Source organism: Bacillus rossius, chromosome 1 (assembly GCF_032445375.1).
Source record: "Bacillus rossius redtenbacheri isolate Brsri chromosome 1, Brsri_v3, whole genome shotgun sequence".
In the NCBI taxonomy this organism is placed as follows: Eukaryota; Metazoa; Arthropoda; class Insecta; order Phasmatodea; family Bacillidae; genus Bacillus; species Bacillus rossius.
Genome location: NC_086330.1, coordinates 91,700,002 through 91,722,121, shown reverse-complemented (window position 1 = coordinate 91,722,121; position 22,120 = coordinate 91,700,002). Strand labels below are relative to the sequence as shown.

Here is a 22,120-nt window from a genome sequence, read left to right as displayed (position 1 = left end):
ATGTTCCAGCCACCTACCGTCCCGACGCCGACGCTCGGCTTCCTGACGCCAGCAATCCCGCTACCACCGCCTCCTGTCCCGGAGCCACCAACCTCGGCATCCCTCGTAGACCTGACGCCTCCCGAACCAAGTCCAGAAACACCGCCACCAGCGAGACCACGCTTCATCGACCTGATGCCACTCACGCCGATGCACTACACCTCACCAAGGACGCCTTCCGTCCCGACGCCGACGCTCGTCACCCTCTCGCCGCCAATCCTGCTCCCTCCGCCTCCGGGCCCAAAGCCACCAGCCTCAACAACCCTCGCAGACCTGACGCCACTCAACACGACTGTGACGACGCTTGACCCGCCGAAGCCGACCGAACGACGCACGACGCCGACCGTCCCACCGCAGTCTGCCACGACGTCCTGAACCCGCCTTGTGTCGGAGACACCTCACGCCGCCAGGATGGCCTTGCCAACGCACCTGACCACCGTCACAGTGCCGCGAAGGACCATTCCGACGCAACCTGCGTCGTCTCCGACACACGCCTCATCCGGTACGCCACCAGACTCGACACCGACATGTCGCGCCACACCGTCGCCACCGCCTAGTTTCAACGTCATGCAGCCTTCCTCACTGCCACATGAGTACGAGGTCTCAAAAGGGACGCTGGACAACGAAACGCCCAGGGCCACGATGCGGAGACACCTGTGCGAGGCCCCGCCGCCTGGATTCACCCCGCGGTGCACGCCTGGCTTCGAGGCTCAGTCGATACAACCCGCCAGAACTAAACAGACGCGCACGACGCTGACGCCGTCTTCGTCACCACCTGAGACGACATCAGGAACGCCAGAGGAACCACGACGCCACCCCTCGGCCAGCCTGCCACAGCAGCTGCCGAAGCGACACGCACTCAAGCTGCCACAGGTGCCACGACGCCACCCCTCGGCCGGCCTGCCACAGCAGCCACCGAGGCCACGTGCACTCAAGCCGCCACAGGCGCCACGACGCAGCCCCTCGGCCGGCACGCCACACCAGCCGCCGAGACGACCCGCACTCAAGCCGCCACAGGCGCCACGACGCCACCCCTCGGCCGGCCTGCCACAGCAGCCGCTGAGGCCACGAGCACTCAAGCCGCCACAGGCGCCACGACGCCACCCCTCGGCCGCCCTGCCACAAGAGCCGCCGAGGCCACGCGCACTCAAGCCGCCACAGGCGCCACGACGCCACCCCTCGGCCGGCCTGCCACAGCAGGCGCCGAGGCCACGCGCACTCAAGCCGCCACAGGCGCCACGATGCCACACCAGGACATCACTGCGGCTACCGGGTCGCCTGAGCTCCCTGCATCTGCCTGACGCAATGCAGGTCGACACCCCGGCACCTGGACGCCCAACTGCCCCACCACCGCACGTGACCGTCACTCAGACGTTGACACCTGTCATCCGCCTGGCACGACGGGCCGCTAAATGCCCGCATGTCGGCAAGGCTGAGCTGGGCCGTGCCGAGTGCCACCCGTGCTTGCTGCCCGCCTGCCGAGAGCCACCTGACATTGGTCACCGCCGCCCCTGCTGGCCTGCACCCTGGCCACCACCGCACCGCCGCACGCTGCGAGACACCGCAGCCACACTCGGAACAACTGTCACCCCCCGAGAACGAGTCCGGGGAGGTTCTTAGGGCACAACCGCAGAACAACCACGCCGACACCACCCCATGGTGACGGAACTGGACGACGAGGAAGCCTCTACTCCAAACTGCCCGGCACACCGGAACGGGAGAGGAGGCTGTACCCATCCACGCCGTACCAGGCGCCGAGGGACGACGTCAACAGGCCAGCACCCGGACAATCGACGTGGGACGACCTGGGCCCAGGACACAGAGCCTACCATCTGCGGCCATCACGGACACCGCTGAAGCGGTGCTGCTGCCGAAGCTAGGGGCGCCCTCACGTGGCGGAGCCACTTGCGGCGCAAGGTCGGGCTTCTCGAGGGGCGGGGGGGGGGGGGGGGGCGTTTGACATCGTACGGCCGAAGGCCACCCCAAAGCCCGACCTGCACCCGCCAGTACTCGGCTCCACTAACGGAAAGCACCCCTAGCCATGGCCCACCTGATTCAAGTGAGCGGACCGCAGCCCAAGGTAGAGAATAGCGAACCATTTTAATTACACATGCAACACACTACCCGTGCCTACAAAATTACCCACACAATAATAAAGTAATCAGAAACAAACAAAAGCCCCCAATTAATAGAGTGCGACGTAGGAGTGCCCGGGTCACTCACGTGTAGCTTTCTACTAAAACAGCTGTGAGTGCAACCCTTGCGGCCTTCAGCCTAAATTCAGTAGTGAAACGTGTGACGTAACGCAAACCGCCCCAAAATTTGCATTATTATTCGCCACTGGAGTAGTTATCAAGAAACAGACAGTCTCCAGCTTGACTCTAATATTCAAATTTATTTTAGACAAACTTATTAAATGTCAATTCTAAAACATATATAGATATTAAGTTAATCATTAAGTTTTATTGTATGAATTTAGAGCCACTTGCTTTTTATTATTAATGTAATTTTTTACAAATAACGGAACTTTAGAAACTCTGGCGCGACAGGGAGCTGACCCCTCCCCTCGCGCCAGGGCCGGACGCCAGTATAGTGCGACTCGCGGACCGGGACGGACGCACGTCCCACGGGGAGCCAGCATTTCTTTGTTTCACCGAACGTCCATCTGGTAATTATAGTCACAACCAAAACCTTTTTTTTAAATACTCCCCGTGTGCGCCCGGTCCTTTTTCGGTGTAGGGCCTAACCCAGCCGCGTCAATTTAACACGCCCCACACAAAGCATTACGTGGGGCCGTGCAGTATATGGTACGGGCCGTCTCCCGCCATCCCAGAACTTTAGTTAATCGCCCAGTGCACAGGCACAGGCTACATCCAAGCTTAAACGTGTTTTTAATTTAGTAGCGAGCCGCGGTCCACACAGGTGGGCCCGCGCGTCGCAATTTACCGATTACGAGATTAGCCGACGCTAATCGAACGCTCTCCCTCAACTGCGACTGGCGTGAGGGCTTAATAACTAAACACATGTAGAGGCACGCAGGTGTCCCTCTCAGATAACGTGTGGAGTGTAATCGTGTACGTAAGAGCACCACAGGGTGTCGTTTTGTCAAGTGTAATTGTAATAATAGTGTAATCAAAACTTCTACGTGTTCCGATGCCTCATTGGCAGTCATGTACCGCCGAGTAGACTTCGCGCCCAATGTAATGAACCAGTGTAAATCGTGAACAATAAAACGTCCACCCCGCACCTCCTGTGCGCGACGTGTGACCCGTAGAACAACCAGACAGTGTATGTAAATTAACTTAAGCAACCCAACCTTATCAGGAAACAAATTCCATCACCGCCGACGGTTCTAGCGGGCCACGCTGGGGCAACGAACCCACGACCATCACACGGTTAGACACCGAGCTAGCCTGGCGCCCTCCCGGAACAGAAATCTCTAAGATAGCCAGCCACCCCGCTAGGACCTGCGCCCGACCTCGAACACGAGACTGTGGCGGACGGCAGTACCATGCAAAAAAAGTTAAAAAAAAATTAATTTTTTCAGATAATTATGCACCAAGTATGGATTACCGTAAAACGGGTGAATAGAAACAAAACTTCATATACATATATTACTTTAAATATTATATGTTTATACTGAAAATTATTATTAACTATTATTGCTTTTGTGTTGGCAACTTTATATACGAACAAGAAAATTATATTGGCAGCTCTGAAGTGTATGTCTACCTTGGTCTATCCCATGGAGGTAAAAGTCTATGGAGTGAAAGCCGTATTCGGATGCACACCCTCTCTTTTCTATGGATGCACACCGGCTTACGGTGCGAGGGGTCCTGGGTTCGAGTCCCGGGTAAGGCATGAGTGTAACAAATACATTCTGATATTTGATAATGACTTGAAATTGAGGTTTACGCTGGAATATAATGACCCTTTGGCCCTTGGCGAAAAGCTGTAGGCCACAACAAAAAATTTAAATATATATATGGAGTGGAAGTCTGGAAGCAAACATGAAGCACCAAGCAGACGATGTTGAAAGACAAGGATAGAGCAAGTGGTGGCAAAAACGCGATTACTTACATTGTTTTGAATGGCACCGTTTTAATTTTTAGCTGAATAGACGTGATGGTGAAAGCTTGTGCAGCTTTTGGTTGCACTAATAGATTTTGCAGTTGTGGTGGATTAACTTTCCACATGTAAGAAACTGTTATTTTCGTTTTGTAAATGTATAATGTGCGTTCATCCAGCGAGATATAAATTTGGCTTTTAAATTTTCTTAACCTAATTTTAAGTGCTGGTGTACGACGTAAATAGTATTGTTTATAGTAAATGTATATGTATGATATTATATTCATGAAAATGTAAATTTAATTTGCTTTGAACGGCTGTTACCGTACGTACTTCAAATATGGCGAGTAAACGTAGCGCACACGTACGATGCAAGGCAGATGCACCTAAACTTAATATTTTACATAAATTTTATTTTGTTGACTACAAGCTTGTCATTGTTTTGTCTACCAATTGATAATGTAGTGAAAGTTCCATAATCACGTATCCAAGTTAATATCTTGGTACTGATGGCATGATCCTGTAATATCTAACTGCAATATCTCGGAAAACAGTAGAAATTTAGAAACGCCGTTTTCAGGGTATTTAGAGGAACGTTATTAGTGTTTAAAAAATGTATTATCAGAATTTTATTATTTTATTTACGGAAAAGCCGCGACCCAAGAATTTTATCCTTTGTTTATTGTCACTTGTCAAGTGTTTATATATAATCAAATAGGTAACTTATATTGTGAAATATAACTTTGCTGACGAGTCCTATACCTACTACTTGTATCATATTTGTGTAAAAGTGTAGTTTCCTGGAAAACAAAGAATTGAATTGAATTCAGTGGCTTCATAAATTAAACATTTGGACTAGGTAAGTTGATTAGCAAAAAAATGTGCGCATGAACAATGTTAATTATGCATAAAGTCATGTTGGCCTACCCTAGGCACTTTCAACTGTTGATTTAAATTAAAGTTTAAGGAATATTAAAACAGCATGTTTTTTTATTCACAATGCACGAATCTTGAGAAGTATCTACATGTAAACAGCAACACACACTGTGACTTACTCTACACTTTCGCAACTTTTGTACAATTTTCTCATTAACTGTTTTTAAAAAAAAGGTTTAATTCGACTAAAGTTTGCAGCATAGCATCTCGTGGAATCCAAAAACTCGTTTGAATTGAACATTCGTTAGTTGTAATCTAAATTATAGTGTCGATTTCATAACACTTTGCATCAGTTGTCGCAGTACATCAATAATAATATTCACAGTAAAAAAAATATCAAGACAATGATGTTAAAAACCAAGTATTATAGTTGCTCATTGTATTAAACAAACATACAGAATCGTAAATACTTGAATGTGGTATTGGCAGTTCGTACTCTCATAGTCTGTAATTAAATCGTTCCTAATTAAGCACTTAGGTATAATACAGTTTAAATGTGAAAGCTATGCTAGCCCTCCTGCATGGTTCTTTATTACTAATAATATAAAAAGAATAGTTATATATTTAAATTTTTTGCACGCACATTTCCTAATGCGTCATACAAATTACATTGCTGTCTGCTATTCTTTTGCCGCCCGCGATATGGTGGTACATGTAAACTATCGTCGTTGGCATGCGCAGTCTGAAGATTTTATTTCGGGTACAGGCTTCATTGATTACCCTTGAAAAGTACACCTGCTTCCACTCCATAGACTATTACCTCCATGGTTTATCCTAGTGTGCCTCTTGAAAGTTTTCAAGATGTCTTCCGACCTACTTTGAACTTCTCTGGTACAAGTAAACATCTGTTCTTTATGCAATAGTTATTGGCATTGTAAATACTACCTATAACATCATTATAAAAAAGTAAGGGTTGGTTTTTGTTTTACTTTTAATAAAATCATCTCCAAGAATTTTAAAATTTTTCAGGTTAGGTTTTTAAAGTTTTTTGGGGTGAATAGAAACATAATAATTCTCTTGTTTCTATTCACCCCTCAACAGCAAGATTTTTAAAAAAAATCTAGTAGGCCATATTAATACTATATAAACACCTATTATTCATTCTCTAGTTATGTTATATCCTAACTATTATATCTTTCTTGTTTCAGAGTTGCTGTTCAAATATGCCACGAAAGTACAAATCCATCGTCGGAGGCGGTTAAAAAAAAACAGTCCTGATCATATAAAAAATGCCCTCTCTGATATTGAATATGGTGTTAGCCTGCGGAAAGCAGCTGAAAAACATGGGATTCATTATAGTATACTATACAGACACGTAAAAAGAGGCCCTGACATTTAACATCAGGGTGGACAAACTGCCTTGTCTTTTGAAGAAGAAAAGCTGTTTGTAGATAGATTGAAAATATGCAGCGAATGGGGCTATCCTATCGACTCTACAACCTTAAGACTTCTAGTAAAGGACTTTCTGGATAGAAGGGGGAAGGAAGTGAAACGATTTAAGAATAATCTTCCCAGTCATGATTTTGTGGTATCATTTATAAGACGACACAAAGATCAATTGGCAGTGCAAATGTGCCAAAACATAAAACGTTCCAGAGCCGGTGTAGCACCAGAAACCATCAACAGTTACTTTAATGAACTGTCAAAAGAAATAGAGAATGTGCTACTATCTAACATAATAAATTATGATGAGACTAACCTTACGGACAATCCAGGAAAACGAAAGATAATCACACGGAGGGGAACTAAATATTCTGAAAGGGTCATGAACTCATCAAAGGCATCAACTTCTGTGATGTTTGCTGCCGCTGCAGATGGCACTATACTACCCCCTTATGTTGTGTATAAGGCTTTGCATTTATATCAAACCTGGACATAAGGCGGGCCAAAACATGCAATATATAATCGGACGAAATCTGGCTGGTTCGATTCATTCTGTTTCGAGGATTGGGTCTTTACAGTTGCTATCCCATATCTGAAAAAGCTAGACGGGAAGAAATTTCTCATTGGAAACAATTTATCTTCGCACCTGTCATTAGAATCAGTTAAGCTATGTCAAGATAACGACATAAGATTTATTCCTACCAGAAAATTCAATACACCTAACACAACTGCTTGACGTGGCATTTTTTCGGCCCCTTAAAGAACTCCTTCAAAGTCTTCGGCAAGACCAGAATCCTAAACCAAAGAAAAAAAGGACAAAAGTAAATGTCCAACCCGGCAGAAGTGTTACCGTTGATGACTTTGAGGAAGTGGATGGGGAGAATGTAACCCTTCATACTTCACTTCACAGTGACCCAAGCCCTTGTACATCTAAACAGGCCAAGCCAATGAAAAGAAATGCCAAGAAAAACAGAAAAGTCTTGATTCATCATTAGAGGTTGATGGTGCGTACTCAGTGCAGGACAGCGATGAAGACCTAATTTGGACCTCTTCAAATTCTTCTGATCAAGATGAAAACACTGGTATCAACATAAGCCAAGGTGATTATATGGTGGTCAAAGTATATGGAAAAACAAAAACATCTTTTAGATGTTATGTCTGTAAAGTTAGTTACATTATTGACAATGGTTTTGTTGTGACGTTTTTAAAAAGAGTTCCACAAACCAAACAGTTCACAATGACTGAAGAAGAATTATTTGTTTCAAAAAACGATGTTCTCCGAAAACTGTCGTCCAGTTCTCAGTTCAGGTGCTCGTTTTAAAGACATGCTATGTTTTGAGGATGATCTGACCAATTTAACAGTTTATTAATGCTACACCCCCAGTGTCATGGTAAAGAGTTTTGTTTTGTTCTGTTTGTGCATATGTGACAACCATTTTTATATAGTTTTCTTACTTTTTACAGTAATAAACCAATATCTTGTGAAATAAATTTTTATCTATTTATTTCCTAATAAAAAAGTATATATTTCATAGTTTCTATTCACCCCTCTTTGGTTTTAAAGGAAACAACCATGGTTTATAACTGTTGTTTCTATTCACCCCTTTCTGTGGGGTGATTAGAAACAACCATGGTTTATAACTGTTGTTTCTATTCACCCCTTTCTGTGGGGTGATTAGAAACACCATGTTATTATTTTTTTTAAATTTAGTGAAACAAAATAATTTAATAATAATATGAAGAGCTGATAGGGGCACTACAGACCTGAGTTTTGGATATTATTTTTTTGTTTTAACCTAACAAACAATAAATAAATTTTTATTCCAAAGTTTAAATTTGTTTATATTCACCCCGTTTTACGGTATAGGCCTATATATTGTAGTTCGGCCACTCAAAAAGTCTACAAGTGTAACTGTGTTAAACGTAGATATGAAACAATGATCTGGAAAGGGACATACCACCCAAATGCTAGGATTTTTAGGTAGACAACTGCTTCTGTAAATAATAGCTGAAAAAATTCAAACATTTAAAACTGAAAATTTTGACAGAAGTTAATGAGAGAAAAATCTGTCCTAATATTTCAAAATGCTGTTTTCTGTGCGAATGCAGCTTAGACTTACGTGCTGTGTGTGAGAAAAGGTGCTATTTATATGCTGTATGTGTGCTATCGCAATTGTAGCCTACGCTTGAACCTATTTCGACAGCTCTCTTTCGTTTGCTGCTTGGTCACAAATTTTTCTCGCCAGATATTTACTAATGTTATTTCCGAGCTGTAAAAGGCTCCGCAAAAACCTAATTATTTACAATCACGTGACTTTTTATCACTTTTAAATAAAATAAAGTAAATAGCTGATGACAAAATTTTAGACAAAAAAGAAGGGGCAATAGCGCTATTGTTGTAACTCTTCAAGTTAAGCCCTCGAATAATAGCAATGAGAAGAAAATGAAACAACCAGCATGGCTAGAGAGACCAAAAATTCAAAGACTCAAGATTTTGAGGAGAGGCCAAAGAGGGCATTGCTTGATCCATAATAAAGATCAGGACTCCACTTTAACCTACATGAAACAGCTATAAATTCGTTAAGTCAGAGTTTTCTTGTAAATTAATATCTACATACTCTGACTGTAAGCTCCGGGTGAGTTTTATCCTTCCGTCACATCTATCAGCATTTACTATATTCCTCTGCTTCTTCATTTTCCTTTCTTCCTGTTGACCTTCCCACGTATAATCCTTACCTGAAAACTGTTCCTTCTTTAGATGTGTCTAAGCTTCCATTTTCTCGTCGGATCTATTAATTTTCTTTGTTATCCAACATTACTCATAACTTCTTCGTTCCCCGTTAACCCACCCCCTGACCCTACAGTGGTGTCCAAGAAGTGGCTTATTAGTGACAGCAAAATTTTTGTTCCGTTGATACTACAAATTTTATTATGTTTTATAAAAAATGTCGGTGTGTGTATATTGAGAAAAAAAAAGTGAGTGAGTCTTTCAATACTCTACAGTGATGTGTAACATTTAACCTCCGTAAGGAACAAATTCATGTGTTTTCATGTTACAAATCATTTATAATACGAAAATTGGATACAAATTTAACTTAGAATTCTTCAAAATAATGCTGAGCGTGATAAATAGACACAAATTGTGTTTTCAACTACATTTCTGAATGTAAATCACACGTAGTTTCCGTACCCCCCGCTATAATTCGCTGCCGGAGAAGCTATGTCTACTATTGAATCATTCAATTTACAGATTGAAATTTGAAACTGTAGGTATAATGAAATGGATCTAATAAAAGCAAAAAGAACTTGACAAAATACTAAAACCCAGCTTTGGACCTGATTTCCAATATGTTAAAATACTGCCCATCTTGTTAAAATTCACTAAACAGTTAATACTATAAAGTTTTACTTTGGTTTTGTAAACTTTGGTTTGCGCCATCCGCCACAGATGACAGCACCTTGGATACACATTTATGTTCCTTGACTTCCGTTGCATTCACGAAATTACTTCTATCAAACGCTGTACACCAAGAGCTAAGATGTAAAACATAAAAAAAAAAAATAAGTAGTAGGAATAATACGAGTGCGAAACAGGGATGTGGATAGAAACTCAGGTGCTGGGGGAAAGTAATTTTGTCATGTCTCCTCTGTTCTTGTTACTTAATACACAACTTAAAAAAATTATCTAATGACTGGAAATGCCTTTGTGGTTTATTGCACAATTTTTAAGGTACCCTATGAATGTATTAACAGTAGACTTATGATTTTTGTCCTATCACGGTAAACCCAAGCATTAAAAATAATCTAAAGACTCAACTGCTGCCCTTCCTGCTCATCCCTCTCGATGGTCCTGGTGCAAAATAAATAACATTCATAGTGTTGCAAATATCACACAATGATCTCACTCTTTGCTAGTGCACCAACCACCAAGTACCTACTGGTTGTGTTCTACCAAGTACTTTCTGCTGTGAACTCGGCACAGAGGTGGTTGTTGTCGCCCGGCAGACTGGCAGACAGTAGACAGCGGTATGCGTTGGCCGTCACGAGCCCCCGTGTTGTGTCATGGTCGCAGTACGAGCTTGACCTGCCAATAGAGGTGAAAGCGGGCACCGTCGGCCGCATCAGCCTCAGCATCCCGTGGGCCGGCCTTACGTCGCAGCCGGTCGTCATTACCATCGAGGTGAGTGTGCAACAGATGCGTATCTGGACTTGGGGAGGGGAGGGGGCAGGGGGCAGGGGCACATGTCCCCCCTACCCAGAAGGGTAAAAGTTTCAAAGGGTAAAAAGTCTTATGAAGTAAATTTTGGGCTACATACTTATCAAAGATGGATTTATACCTATTAAGGCCCCCGCCAACCTGGGCACACATGCAATGTGTAGAGTTTCAGAAAAAACCCACGCTATTTAAAAACAACTCGAGATTCAGAGTTGTGTCTGCATCTCACAAAATATATTTTTTTTATCCCCGCCGTGAAGTTGTATGAGTGTGCAGTGAACTCCCGGTATGCTCATTACGGAGCAGTACATAGGTTTACCCCTGTATGCCCCTGTGTCCACTGCACGGTGCACGTTTGCGCGCAGCCCCCTGTGAGGCGGGAGCGTGTTGCAGGATGTGTACGTGCTGGCGGGACCCGTGGTGGACCGCCAGTTTGACCCCGAGACCGACAAACGGCTCATGCGGGCCGCCAAGAGGCGCAAGCTGGACGCACTGCAGGACGACAGCTTCTTCGGCCAAGGTGAGCCCCGGCAGCACAAGGGCAGACACCAACACTGATCTTATAAAATAAGGCAAACTTGTTTGAATTATATTTTTAATGCTATAAACATTTATGAAAATATCATTTCAAAAAAGTGTTAAATATTGTTTTATCTTTCAAGAATTAAAGGGCCACAAGCACACATTTGAGAAAATTCTAGAATTTTGCGTCTCCCCTCTTTATCACAGTAGGTAACACTGTAGAGATATGAGAAAAAACTGTTAGTTATATGAAAGTGACAAGAACGCAGACAACAGTGCTGTCTATCATTTAATGTTACCAAAGAATTTTCTTTCCCCCATGTTTCATCAAGCCCTTCACTCGTACCTGCTCCTGTGACGACGCCCATGCGCATCACGCATGGCATTTTTGTCTTGCGGAAAGTGGCTTGAATTAGACCTACTGTGGAAGCTTCATTCAGGTTTGATTCTAGCTTAACTTAGATAATCATGAGTGAGGGTGAGTAGAATTGAAATAAATTTGGGTAGGGAAGAAGGGAAAAAAATATTTGGTTATCTTTTGCCATACATTTATAATTGCACTTGATAATTTTTAACACCAATTTTATGAATTTAGATGCATTAAATGTGATCTTTAACAGTGATAGATACAGAAATTTATTTCAGGAGGTAATTTGGAAAAAAAAAAAAGTTTTTGTATTCAAGAAAAGTAAAATCAACAACATGGGCTTTGGACACTTCATCATTTTCAAAATGTCTTTGTAGTTTGTAATTTGTAACAGCTCACCTTGCATTAAATCTCTCAAAATAACATACTATTTTCACTGAAATCTCTCACATTTTTATTTTTCACTACATCACCCTGAATCTGCTACCGTTCTTTAAGTATAACATGGAACAAACAACACACATTACGACAAAAAGTACTTATTTGCAGAAAATAGCTCCACTCCAAGGCAGGTTAGGTGAAGCGGGTGGGATGTAACCTGATACCCTCCTCCCTTCCTATGCCTTTTATTACACAGACAAGCATTTATAACACTTGAATGAAGCTTCTAGTTGAACTGGGCACCAGCTTGAAGGAAACTTGCAGCCTGCTGGACCTACAGAGGACCAGTAGGCATGATACAAGCTGGTCGTGCTATGGCTGCCTGCAGGTTCACCCGACTCAAAGAGCTTCTTTGAGCACCTGGCCACCACCATCATGAACAACCTGCAGGTGTTTGCGCGCAACATCCACGTGCGCTATGAGGACGCCGTCAGCAACCCGGACTGCGCGCTGGCGTGCGGCTTGTGCGTGCAGAGCGTGTCCGTCGAGACGACCAACAGGTGCTCCCCAAGCCTCCCCTGAGTCTGGCTGGGCACACTGATAACCCACGTGATTTCAAAACTGCTCAACTGTCTGTTTACAAAAAGCTTAAAGCTTATTATAAGTTGAGAATGGCGTGGTAATTCTATTTCTGCATTTTGTTTCTTAACTATTTTTTTAAAAATTAAATTGCCAAAAAGAGTTTATGTTTAAATTGCTTTCAAAATGTTGTGAAGGAAAAAAGTAACTATCAACTTGGATATTTAAAAGACACACCATCTCTTATGTTCTGTTGAAATGAAAATGTGCACTTGAAAACCCCATTGTCACAGGCAGATTGGTTTCAAAAGTTATTGCACTAGAGCCACAACATTGTTTGCGCCATCAAAAGTGCCAGAGATGCATTTTAAGCTCAGCTTCATGAACCATTTCCATATGCAATTTAACATCATTAATTTTTTTTCTAAGGCAATTCCTACAGTTGTTATACAATATAAACACCTTTTTTTTCTTTGGCAGTACTGTTGTCAGCTATATGCTACTCTTTGTATGATACTTGTAAAACGTCAGGCAAGTTTCCACAATTAAAAATGTATGTGTTTCAACAAATGAATTGTGTACATTGTGTATGTCCTACTTAACAACCATCAAATTCTGGAATAAGCCATTAACTGAAAATGCTTCATGGTGGTTAAGGCCAAATCCCAATGATAGCAAGCCGGCAGACCTTGCATTAATCCTTCCTGGTACAAGGTGATGCTCAACTGGGATTTCAGCGTACTGTGGAGTTGTTGAGAGTTCATTTCACCCATCTCACTCTTCTCCCAGAAATGTGATCAGGGTGTGTTTTACAACGGAAACAAATCTTCATTTTTCGTAAGAGGAAACTTTGTGAATGTTGCTGTGAGCTGATGAATTTCCTTGGATACATCTGTTCTTCCACAAAAGTCATTCCATCAATGCTTTAGCTCAAATTTTCACTTCTCATCGTCTCTAATGTCCCGGATCTTGACGACACGTTAAATCAAACTTAATTCACTCACACTACCTGTGTTAAACCATCTTTGTTATTCATGTGTACAATGACAATTGTAATTGTTTATGTCTGCTGCAGCAAGTGGAAGCCGAGCCTAACGCCAACGGGCGCCTCGTCGCTGTACCAGCTGCTGCGGCTCGAGTCGCTGTCCGTGTACTGGAACCCGGGCTGTGGGGCAGAGCGTCTGGTGGCGGCGGCGGTGGACCCGGCGCAGCCCTATGCCTGGCGTGTAGAGATGCGGCGTGGTCTCGACACCTTCTGCGTCAACGGCGAGGACTTTGAGTTCGGTGAGGGCGGCCACACAGTTTACAGGGACGTTCATGGGAGAGCAGGGATAAAAGGAAACACATTTTAAACATTATTTTACATATCAATAATGAATCTATGAGTAAATGAATTGGGGCCTAATGGCTCGTCGAAACTGGGTTGTTTCTACAGACAATGAGGAATGATGTGATTGAAGTGAAGTATTAATAGCATGAATGAGTGAGGAAAACGGGAGTTCTCTGAGAAAAAGCACCAGCTTACGGGAAAGTCCGCCATGTTTGCCACTCATGAAACTCACTTTATGATCACAAAGGGATAAATCAGAGGTGATCAATGTCGAGTTCACGTGGTATATTTTTGGGTTATGGTTAACAACTGGAGGTTAAGCATACATTTAGAGAGTTAACGTGGTGATATTTGGGAAGCTGACAGGCGTGTGTGGCTGCTGCGTAGTGGTGAAGCCCGTCACGTGCAAGGTGAAAGTGATCGTGAACAAGTCCAACGAGGCACGCGTACCCAAGCTGCTGGTGGACTTCGTACTGCAGGATGCCGCCACGCAGCTGTCGCGCCAGCAGTACCTGTCCATCGTGGGGCTGCGCGAGTCCTTGCGCAGGATGAGGATCAACAGGTGATGAATGCCGCTGGCACACTCCATACTGCCAGTAGCTAATCCTCCCAGTAGCTACACTTCTGTTGGTTCCACTGGAATCAAATGAGCACGTGTAGTGTTATAAATTCGCACTTGCATTTTGGAGGCTTCAGGTTTGAATTCCGGTAGATTTCCATCCTGATTTCGGTCATCCGTGGTTTCTGGAAATCTGACTGGTGGGCCACTTGTCCGGGTTATATTCCTGTTCACGCAAAGGAATTTTTGAATTTTTGATGTTTTATTCCCAGATCTTGGGCTAGATGTCTACTATCCACTAGTCAGTTGTTCGTGTTGACATACCAATGAATTAAGTTGCAATTCTACATACCTATATGTATCATGAAGCTAAACGAACAATGTTTCTTGCCAGGCACTTTCGTCAGTTCCACCCAGACGTCCCTGTGAAGAAGAATGTGCCCAGATGGTGGAAGTATGCATATGACTCGGTCGTGCAGCAAAGAGTGCGGCCGTACTCCTGGCAATACATTAAGAAGCACAGGCAAGTAGCGATAACCACAACAATTTTTTTGTGGTGCAAATATCTAGGTTGGCAGCCATGTAAACAGGTGTGGAGGCCGTTGGTGTGAGTAGGTTATACCAAACTATCCTCTGTTCATTAAAATTAATCAATCCTGAATATTTTGAGCCCTGCCAACTTTTGTTTATGTCTCTTTTTGATCACAAATTTTTTGAAGGGGTGATGAAGGAGAGGTGAATTCTTTATTTTGAAAGGATACAAAAAAAATCAAGCTTTCCATCATATTAATTTTTCACCTTATATTCTCAAAATTGTCTTAAACTTTTCAACAATTAGACATAATATCTAATGTCAACAAATTTTTAAATGCTGAATAGTTAGGTTAAAGTATTTTACACTCACATAACATACTAAACAATAAATTTAGGGTTACCCTCAGCATGTCACACCCTAGATCATCTCATCGGGCTCCAAATAATCATAAATACTTGCGTAAACCATTTGGGCACTGAATAAATGTTAATGCCAGACCATTGGTTGCTGGAATAATATCTCTCAACAACAAACTAATTTTTAACTGTTTTTTATTACTGTTTAAAATATTCACAAATCATTATTATCACTATTTCCAGACCACGAGAAACAAATGCATGTCGAATGTACAAGCAAATTACACATAACCTCTTTAGTGACTCCAAAACAAATACGTCGTCTGTTCGCAAGTACGTAAATAATAAATAATAAATATTAAAAAGTTAGTTCACAATTATGTCTGTTGTTATACATGAACTCACGGTACAAGCAGGACTAATTCCTCGGAACAGACGAATGGATGTGGGATGGAGGGAAGGACTTACGAAGGAGGCTCCAGAAGGGGGGGGGGGGGAGTGTGGGAACTCCTTGCCACCGGGCGGATGCACAAATGCAGGTGTATTATTATTATAATTATTATTATCATTAATTGAACATGAATGAAGTTCACTCCATCCTTGTTGTGGGCTAATATCGACGACTGTGGTCAAAAGTAGCGTAGAGTCGGGCCCCAGCTCTGATTCTCAGCATATTGACTGGCATCGAGAACCGTAAATATAAAAAAACAGCTAAACCTTCTCCCAATGAAAATACAATAGACTCCCGGTAAAACACTGTGGTATATTGCCAGCGACCAACACAGACAACTCTTTTTGTATATTCACTTTAAGCCCCACATGACAAGTGAATGGTTGGTAAATCTTTGAAAATTGCAGGCAACACCTACAAAGGGCAGTCTCCCCTTCCCTTCCTTCAAAGCCTTGCTCTAGCCTCTAACCTGCCCAGACGGAGAAATAATGCCAGCAATAAGTGTGGGAACGTAAATTAATGCTGAGATCCTGAACCTTTTTTGTCCCTCTTTTCACTAGCAGATAGGGATGATCCTTTCAAATGAATGGAGACCTACAGAAAAATAACACAGGTGGAATATACTTTTAAAAATTATAAAAAAAAACTACCATTACATCATTAATTACCGTATTGGTCCGAAAATAGGCCGACCTCAAAAATAGGGTGACACCTTCTACAGCACACTCAAAATCAGGGAAAAATAAATTTTAACTAACTAAAATGATTATCAGCAGCATATTACCACAGTAACACTTCAACTAAGTTAGTATTTATTGAACTGACAAAATGTGTTATTCTTACTTACGAAAATATATAAATATATATATAAGCTGTGTTTCCGTTTATCTTCACATTCTTTTGTAGTGGTGCCAACATTTTATACGGCAATGGCTACATTTTCTAAGTTCATAGAAATTGTGACGTAAAAACATTTACTGGTACGTTTAATTTTGACTTAAAAAACCCAAAATGGTTTCATCTAAAACGTGTATGAATCAACCATAAAACAGCCAATATTGCAAGTAGGTTTTATTGTTCTTGTTACTGTTGGTATGTACCGGTATTTGTTTATTCGTGTCGCAACTACAAGTTGCCAACACTGGTGCCATGATTTTGTTTTTCCTGTGGTAGAAGAGTAAATAAAGCATACTACGGTAAATAACCTTACGGCAATTTGCTGTTTTACTAATTGTTTAATGTAAATACCACATTTTACAAGCAAATAAAATTACCACAGCCTGTTAAATACAGTTCAAAAATAACCAGTGCAACGTTACTGGTCTTTATTTATTAATTTTATTAATATTAATAATATTACTAGAATGATGAATGGTTTAATAAAACTAAACAATCATTAATCGTACAACTACACATACCGTAGTAGGAATAATAGCAAGGATACTCTTTATGTAATTTCTATGATAACCTATTATTTATTATCATAACATCAATAGGTATTGAACATTCCATAAAATGATTAATTAACTTATTAATAATATTAAATTGAAATTCGTGTCATGAGGTTTGATTATTCTCTGGATCAATTGCAGGAATTAAGGTTGGCACAGAAATACAAATTCAAGAGTTTATTATTAACAATTATTAAATCCTTTTGCTTTCATTCACTGTGTAGGTTGTTAGAATTATTAAAGTTATTATAATATTTGAGGGTTCTATGAAAATTATTTACTATTACCACGGCTATTAACTCAGGGTCAGCTTCGAGAAACTATTAAATCAGACCTCTGGTTTTCGAATTCTACTTTCCAAACTGCAAATGTTAATATTCTATACCATTTAACTGAATTTACTCAAACACATATAATATTTCTAATTGGTTGGTAATTCATGTTCGGACTGGAGGATTTAACATGTATAAATGTCCATGATGATGTTCCAAATCACGTCCCTTACGACGCGAAAAACGTATTCGCTAAATACGTAACTGAACTGTCAAAGGATGTCATAATTAATACTCACAAAAACTATGTGACGTCTGGTGAATTCTTTTAAATATATATAAGAACACTGAAGTTAATTCTTACATGTTCAATCACTAAAATAAGTGGCGTATTGGTCATAACCATACGATGAAGACGCCTTATTTTACATTCTCCTTCTAACAATTAGAATTTAATTAATCTCCCTGACCTGAACCGGCTGCTGATTGGCTGAAGAACATATAAAACATATGGCCTTCAGACAACAACCCGCGGCAAAGAACCAGGTAAGATATAATTACATTTAAAAGAAAAATAATTAAGTTTAAAACCTACTTGAACCCAAAGATATTACAAACGTATTAAAAAGTGGTGCTGAAAACAAATACAACAACAAACAATATTATAGGTTAGTGTCCGAAAATAAATATGTATCTTCAACTGTTATTATATCGTCGTCCTGGAGCAATTAGTGTTTGTAAAATTTAGTCTGTAGCTGTAAACATACAAATGTGGAAAATAAACATAACTTAATTCATTACTCTTAAATCAAATAAATAATAATAAACAGAATTACTGTGTGGGAAGTCTTGTTACCGCACACCAGACCAAGCTTTTAAAAGCTATGTGATACAAGTGACCACATCTGTGTACTTAAAATATGATAAGTTATTGGGTGTTTACTAAATTTCTAAGTTGGAAAAATTACTAATTCCACGTAAGTACGGCGTAATTTTAGGTCAATGAATTGTATATCTGATAACATTTTTATGCCATAAGTGATTCTCCTTGAAATGTATGTGTTTAATTATACTATTTTGGCTAGTGCCCCATTATAGGCCGACTCTACATTTCAAGGTTGACAAAACTGGCATAAAAGGTCGGCCTATATTCGGACCAATACGGTACTACAGACCCGGAAATATTGCGACACATGAATTTGTGAAAAAACAAACACTATTAAACAGTAGGAAATGTTTTTTAATTAAGTTGAATATGATTTAAAGAGTGTTTTGACTTAGGATTCACTCGCAAACTTATTTGAAAATGATTTTAATCCTGAATTTTTGTTTAGATTCATAAATATCTACGAATTTTTAGTTATTTAATTGTTTCTCAGAATCATAAAACAAATAGGCACAATGCACGGTAACAATGGTATGCTGAACCATATATAAAGTACCTTGCATCAGATAATATGATACAATATATGGGATTCAGTGTTACAAATTATTGTATTATATACCCAAAATTATGGTACATGAAGGCAGATTATTACCATCGCGTTGGAGCGGCAGTGCGTTGCAGAGATGATAAACGAGGACTGTTTTTTTTTCAACCTCCAAGCTATAAAAATAAGACATTTACATTACATAAAAATTTAACTACCGAAAGTTCAGAGGGTCTTACTTATTTTTCTACATAATCAGCAAAATGATTTGAGGCATTTGTCATATTGTAAAACAAGCTTCTCAATGCCTTCTTCGAAGAAGTTAGCCGCCAGTGAGGAGAGATACAGGGCCAGCGCCTGTATTCCCCTCTCCCTCTCCCTCTCCCTCTCCCTCTCCCCATGATGCCGAGTTAGGTGGATGGACTAATCGGGTGGCACATTCTGCCCCACTATTTACATCTCTTGCGATAAGTCTTGAAGCGGGAGCCAGTTTATTACAGTTTCTGACAACTAGCATTTGATAAATTATATATTTTACTTGTTTACTGTGTTTTATTGTTATTAAAGACATTTTTAAAGGTATCAAAATGAACTTATATATTTTACTTGTTTACTGTGTTTTATTGTTATTAAAGACATTTTTAAAGGTATCAAAATGAACTGTGAACCATTGCTGCTGTAAGGCAGAAGCTTCCTTTCAATCAGGATGAAAAAAGATAACCAAGTTTCTTGGAGGCCTCCATGCTGGTTCAGCACTCAAAACAATAACTTACTATAAAAAGCCTTCAAGGCCACAAGACCAATATACTTTACATAATGATCTCTCTTATTCCTCCAGCGCTGACTGGCTGAATTTTTCATCACTCCCACTCCCTTCTCCTATTGGGTTTTTTCCCCTTCATATGCCCTTCTGACACGCCTGGTCACACCAGCCTCAGCACTTCCACTCCAGCCAACCAAATTTTTTCCAGTCAAATATTTTCTAGCCAAACGACCCAATGATGATAATAATTCCAGTTCTGAGGGGTTGGGTTTTGCAAAACAAGGAATCCTTTTATTATTTCATGGATATAAATATGTACGTGTACTTGCTTTTAATAAATATTTATTAAATAAGTATTAAAATTAACTTCTCTGAAAATATTTTGCTGTAAGTAAGGTATAAGTGGAATTATTTTTTTAATGTAATTATTACATTTAGTGGCACGAGAAACAACTGTGCCACTTGGGGATATGAACATAAATTTTATTAAGTTTTTTGCATTAGGTATCTGCAGCACATCTAGCATGTAACCATGAAATAACTTGAAAAACAAACTTTTAAAGCCAACAAATGTTCAACTTTCTAACACAACATCTTCTAGCACAACATCTGTGTGAGCCCTTGTTCCGCTGGTTGCTTGCAGGGAGTACTACAGGAACTACAAGGACGTGTTCAAGCAGACCGTCCTCAGCCCCAACGACACGGAACTGAAGCTGGATCTGCAGAAGCTGGAGGACCAGCTGAACATTGTTGACATCGTCGTAGCCAGGGAACACGCCAAGATAGAGGTGAGCGGTTCATCTAGTGCCTTTCGAAAGGCAAGCGTCTCCACAGCATGGAGGCACCAGATACTGAGGGGCATAGCCTTGATTTCATTTTTAAAGTTCTTTAGGCACACTGAGGGTTAAATTTTAATAAGCAAAGGAAATGCAATGAAGCGTGCCCGCTCCTTGGACGGAAGTTTGATGTGGTGAAGTCCAACGTGTATGTGCATTTCTCCTGAATCCACAAGCCGGAGCAGTCCTGACAGCCGGCTGTGTGTGGCGGCATTAAACTGTGTATGCTCGCAGATGTTAACATCAGGGACTTACCAAGCATGTAAGTGTGCCAAATAAATCTTTTCGATAGAAAAACTAACCTGAAATACTTGTAATGACTATAATGATTTTTAAAATAAACAATCACAACTTTTAAAATACATTTTAACCCTATGATTTACATATAATGTTGATCACCTAATATTCTCCCCTTTTTTTTCTGTATATCTTCAGCTTAATGGTTAAATGTGGGGGGTCATTTTAAAAAATGTTGGTTTCGAATCTCGCCAGTAGAGCATACATTTTTACCTAAAATTTAAGATAGTTATTTATTTCAATTGTTATTATAACTTTTAACACATAGCTCAGTTAACTGGTTTGGTTATTTTACACTAAAAAGGCATGTATCTTTTAGTTTTTTACCCCCATTTTTACCCCATGTAAAGCAGATTTATGTACATTTTGATGACATTTTGCACACTAATAGTCAAAAATAAGACAAAAAATAATGTTTAAATCAGATTTTGAAAAGAAAGAACCCTCCAATCCCTCATATTTAACATAGTTTAAACTTATGAGATAACACATTACTAGGGTAATGCATATTTCGCGAATAGATTCCAAGACTAGCTGAAAGTTAAAACACTGTGGCATTGACCTGTTTTTGTGATTGGGCGAGTTTCTTTCAGATACATGTTGATTGTTACAACTAAGCCTGTGCGAATATCAGTTTTTTAGTTCGAATCAAATTCGAATACGAATACCAAATTATTCTCAAATACGAATATTGAGTTCGCAAGGTGACAATTGGTCAGGAAATTCGGGAAAACCTGGAATTACCCAGGAATATTTTGCCTCTGGAAAAATACTGGAAATACCCAGGTATTTATTCACACCTCGGGAGATTTGCTATTCTTCCATACTGTAATTATCGTCTAACATTAAAGTCGTTGATTATGTACATCTGCAATTGATATCGATATTAAATATTTATTAAATAGCAATGGATTGTGTAATAAATATTTATTTTTAGAATAAGAGACGACATGGGAGAGTCAGCATCCACAGACGAAAGCGTGATTGCGTGATCGGCAATCCTGATGCCATTCATGTTTACGTGTGTGACTGTGACGCTCAGAGAAACGTTTTCAGAACCTGACGCCAGAGCACAGCAGAATTAAGATTGTTTACCGTGCGTAATTCCAATATTCTTTAAAAAAAAAAAAAATGAAGTTTAATATTTTATTCATTGGATAATTTATGGATTCAGTTTATTAAATTTTCATACGGTATATCTTTTAACTAATTGTTGTTGGTTTTATAACAGTTAATACTTTTTTAGGTGTAAACTTTTATCTTGTCAATAGTTGGCAACACTTCATCTAATGTACCAATATCATTGTATCTGCAATGTGCATTTGCGTGGAAAGTAATGTAATTCAGCA

The 22,120-nt window shown here is 40.6% G+C and overlaps 1 protein-coding gene and 1 long non-coding RNA gene across 2 annotated transcripts in view; one reads left to right on the top strand and one right to left on the bottom strand.

The window, feature by feature from the left end:
- The window catches only part of LOC134539961 (intermembrane lipid transfer protein VPS13A-like), a 392,760-nt gene that overhangs the window by 55,701 nt on the left and 314,939 nt on the right, over positions 1–22,120 (top strand). Inside the window, exons 3-9 of the mRNA XM_063382355.1 lie at positions 10,499–10,606; positions 11,036–11,162; positions 12,301–12,472; positions 13,567–13,775; positions 14,209–14,383; positions 14,775–14,903; positions 20,282–20,426. Of these exons, the coding sequence (XP_063238425.1) occupies positions 10,499–10,606; positions 11,036–11,162; positions 12,301–12,472; positions 13,567–13,775; positions 14,209–14,383; positions 14,775–14,903; positions 20,282–20,426 (1,065 nt within the window). The remainder of the gene's footprint in view (positions 1–10,498; positions 10,607–11,035; positions 11,163–12,300; positions 12,473–13,566; positions 13,776–14,208; positions 14,384–14,774; positions 14,904–20,281; positions 20,427–22,120) is intronic.
- LOC134539980 (uncharacterized) lies at positions 11,962–18,111 on the bottom strand. Its single transcript, XR_010076377.1, has 2 exons — positions 17,745–18,111; positions 11,962–14,457 (listed from the first exon to the last, which is right to left on the bottom strand). It is a non-coding gene; the product is annotated as an uncharacterized LOC134539980 (long non-coding RNA).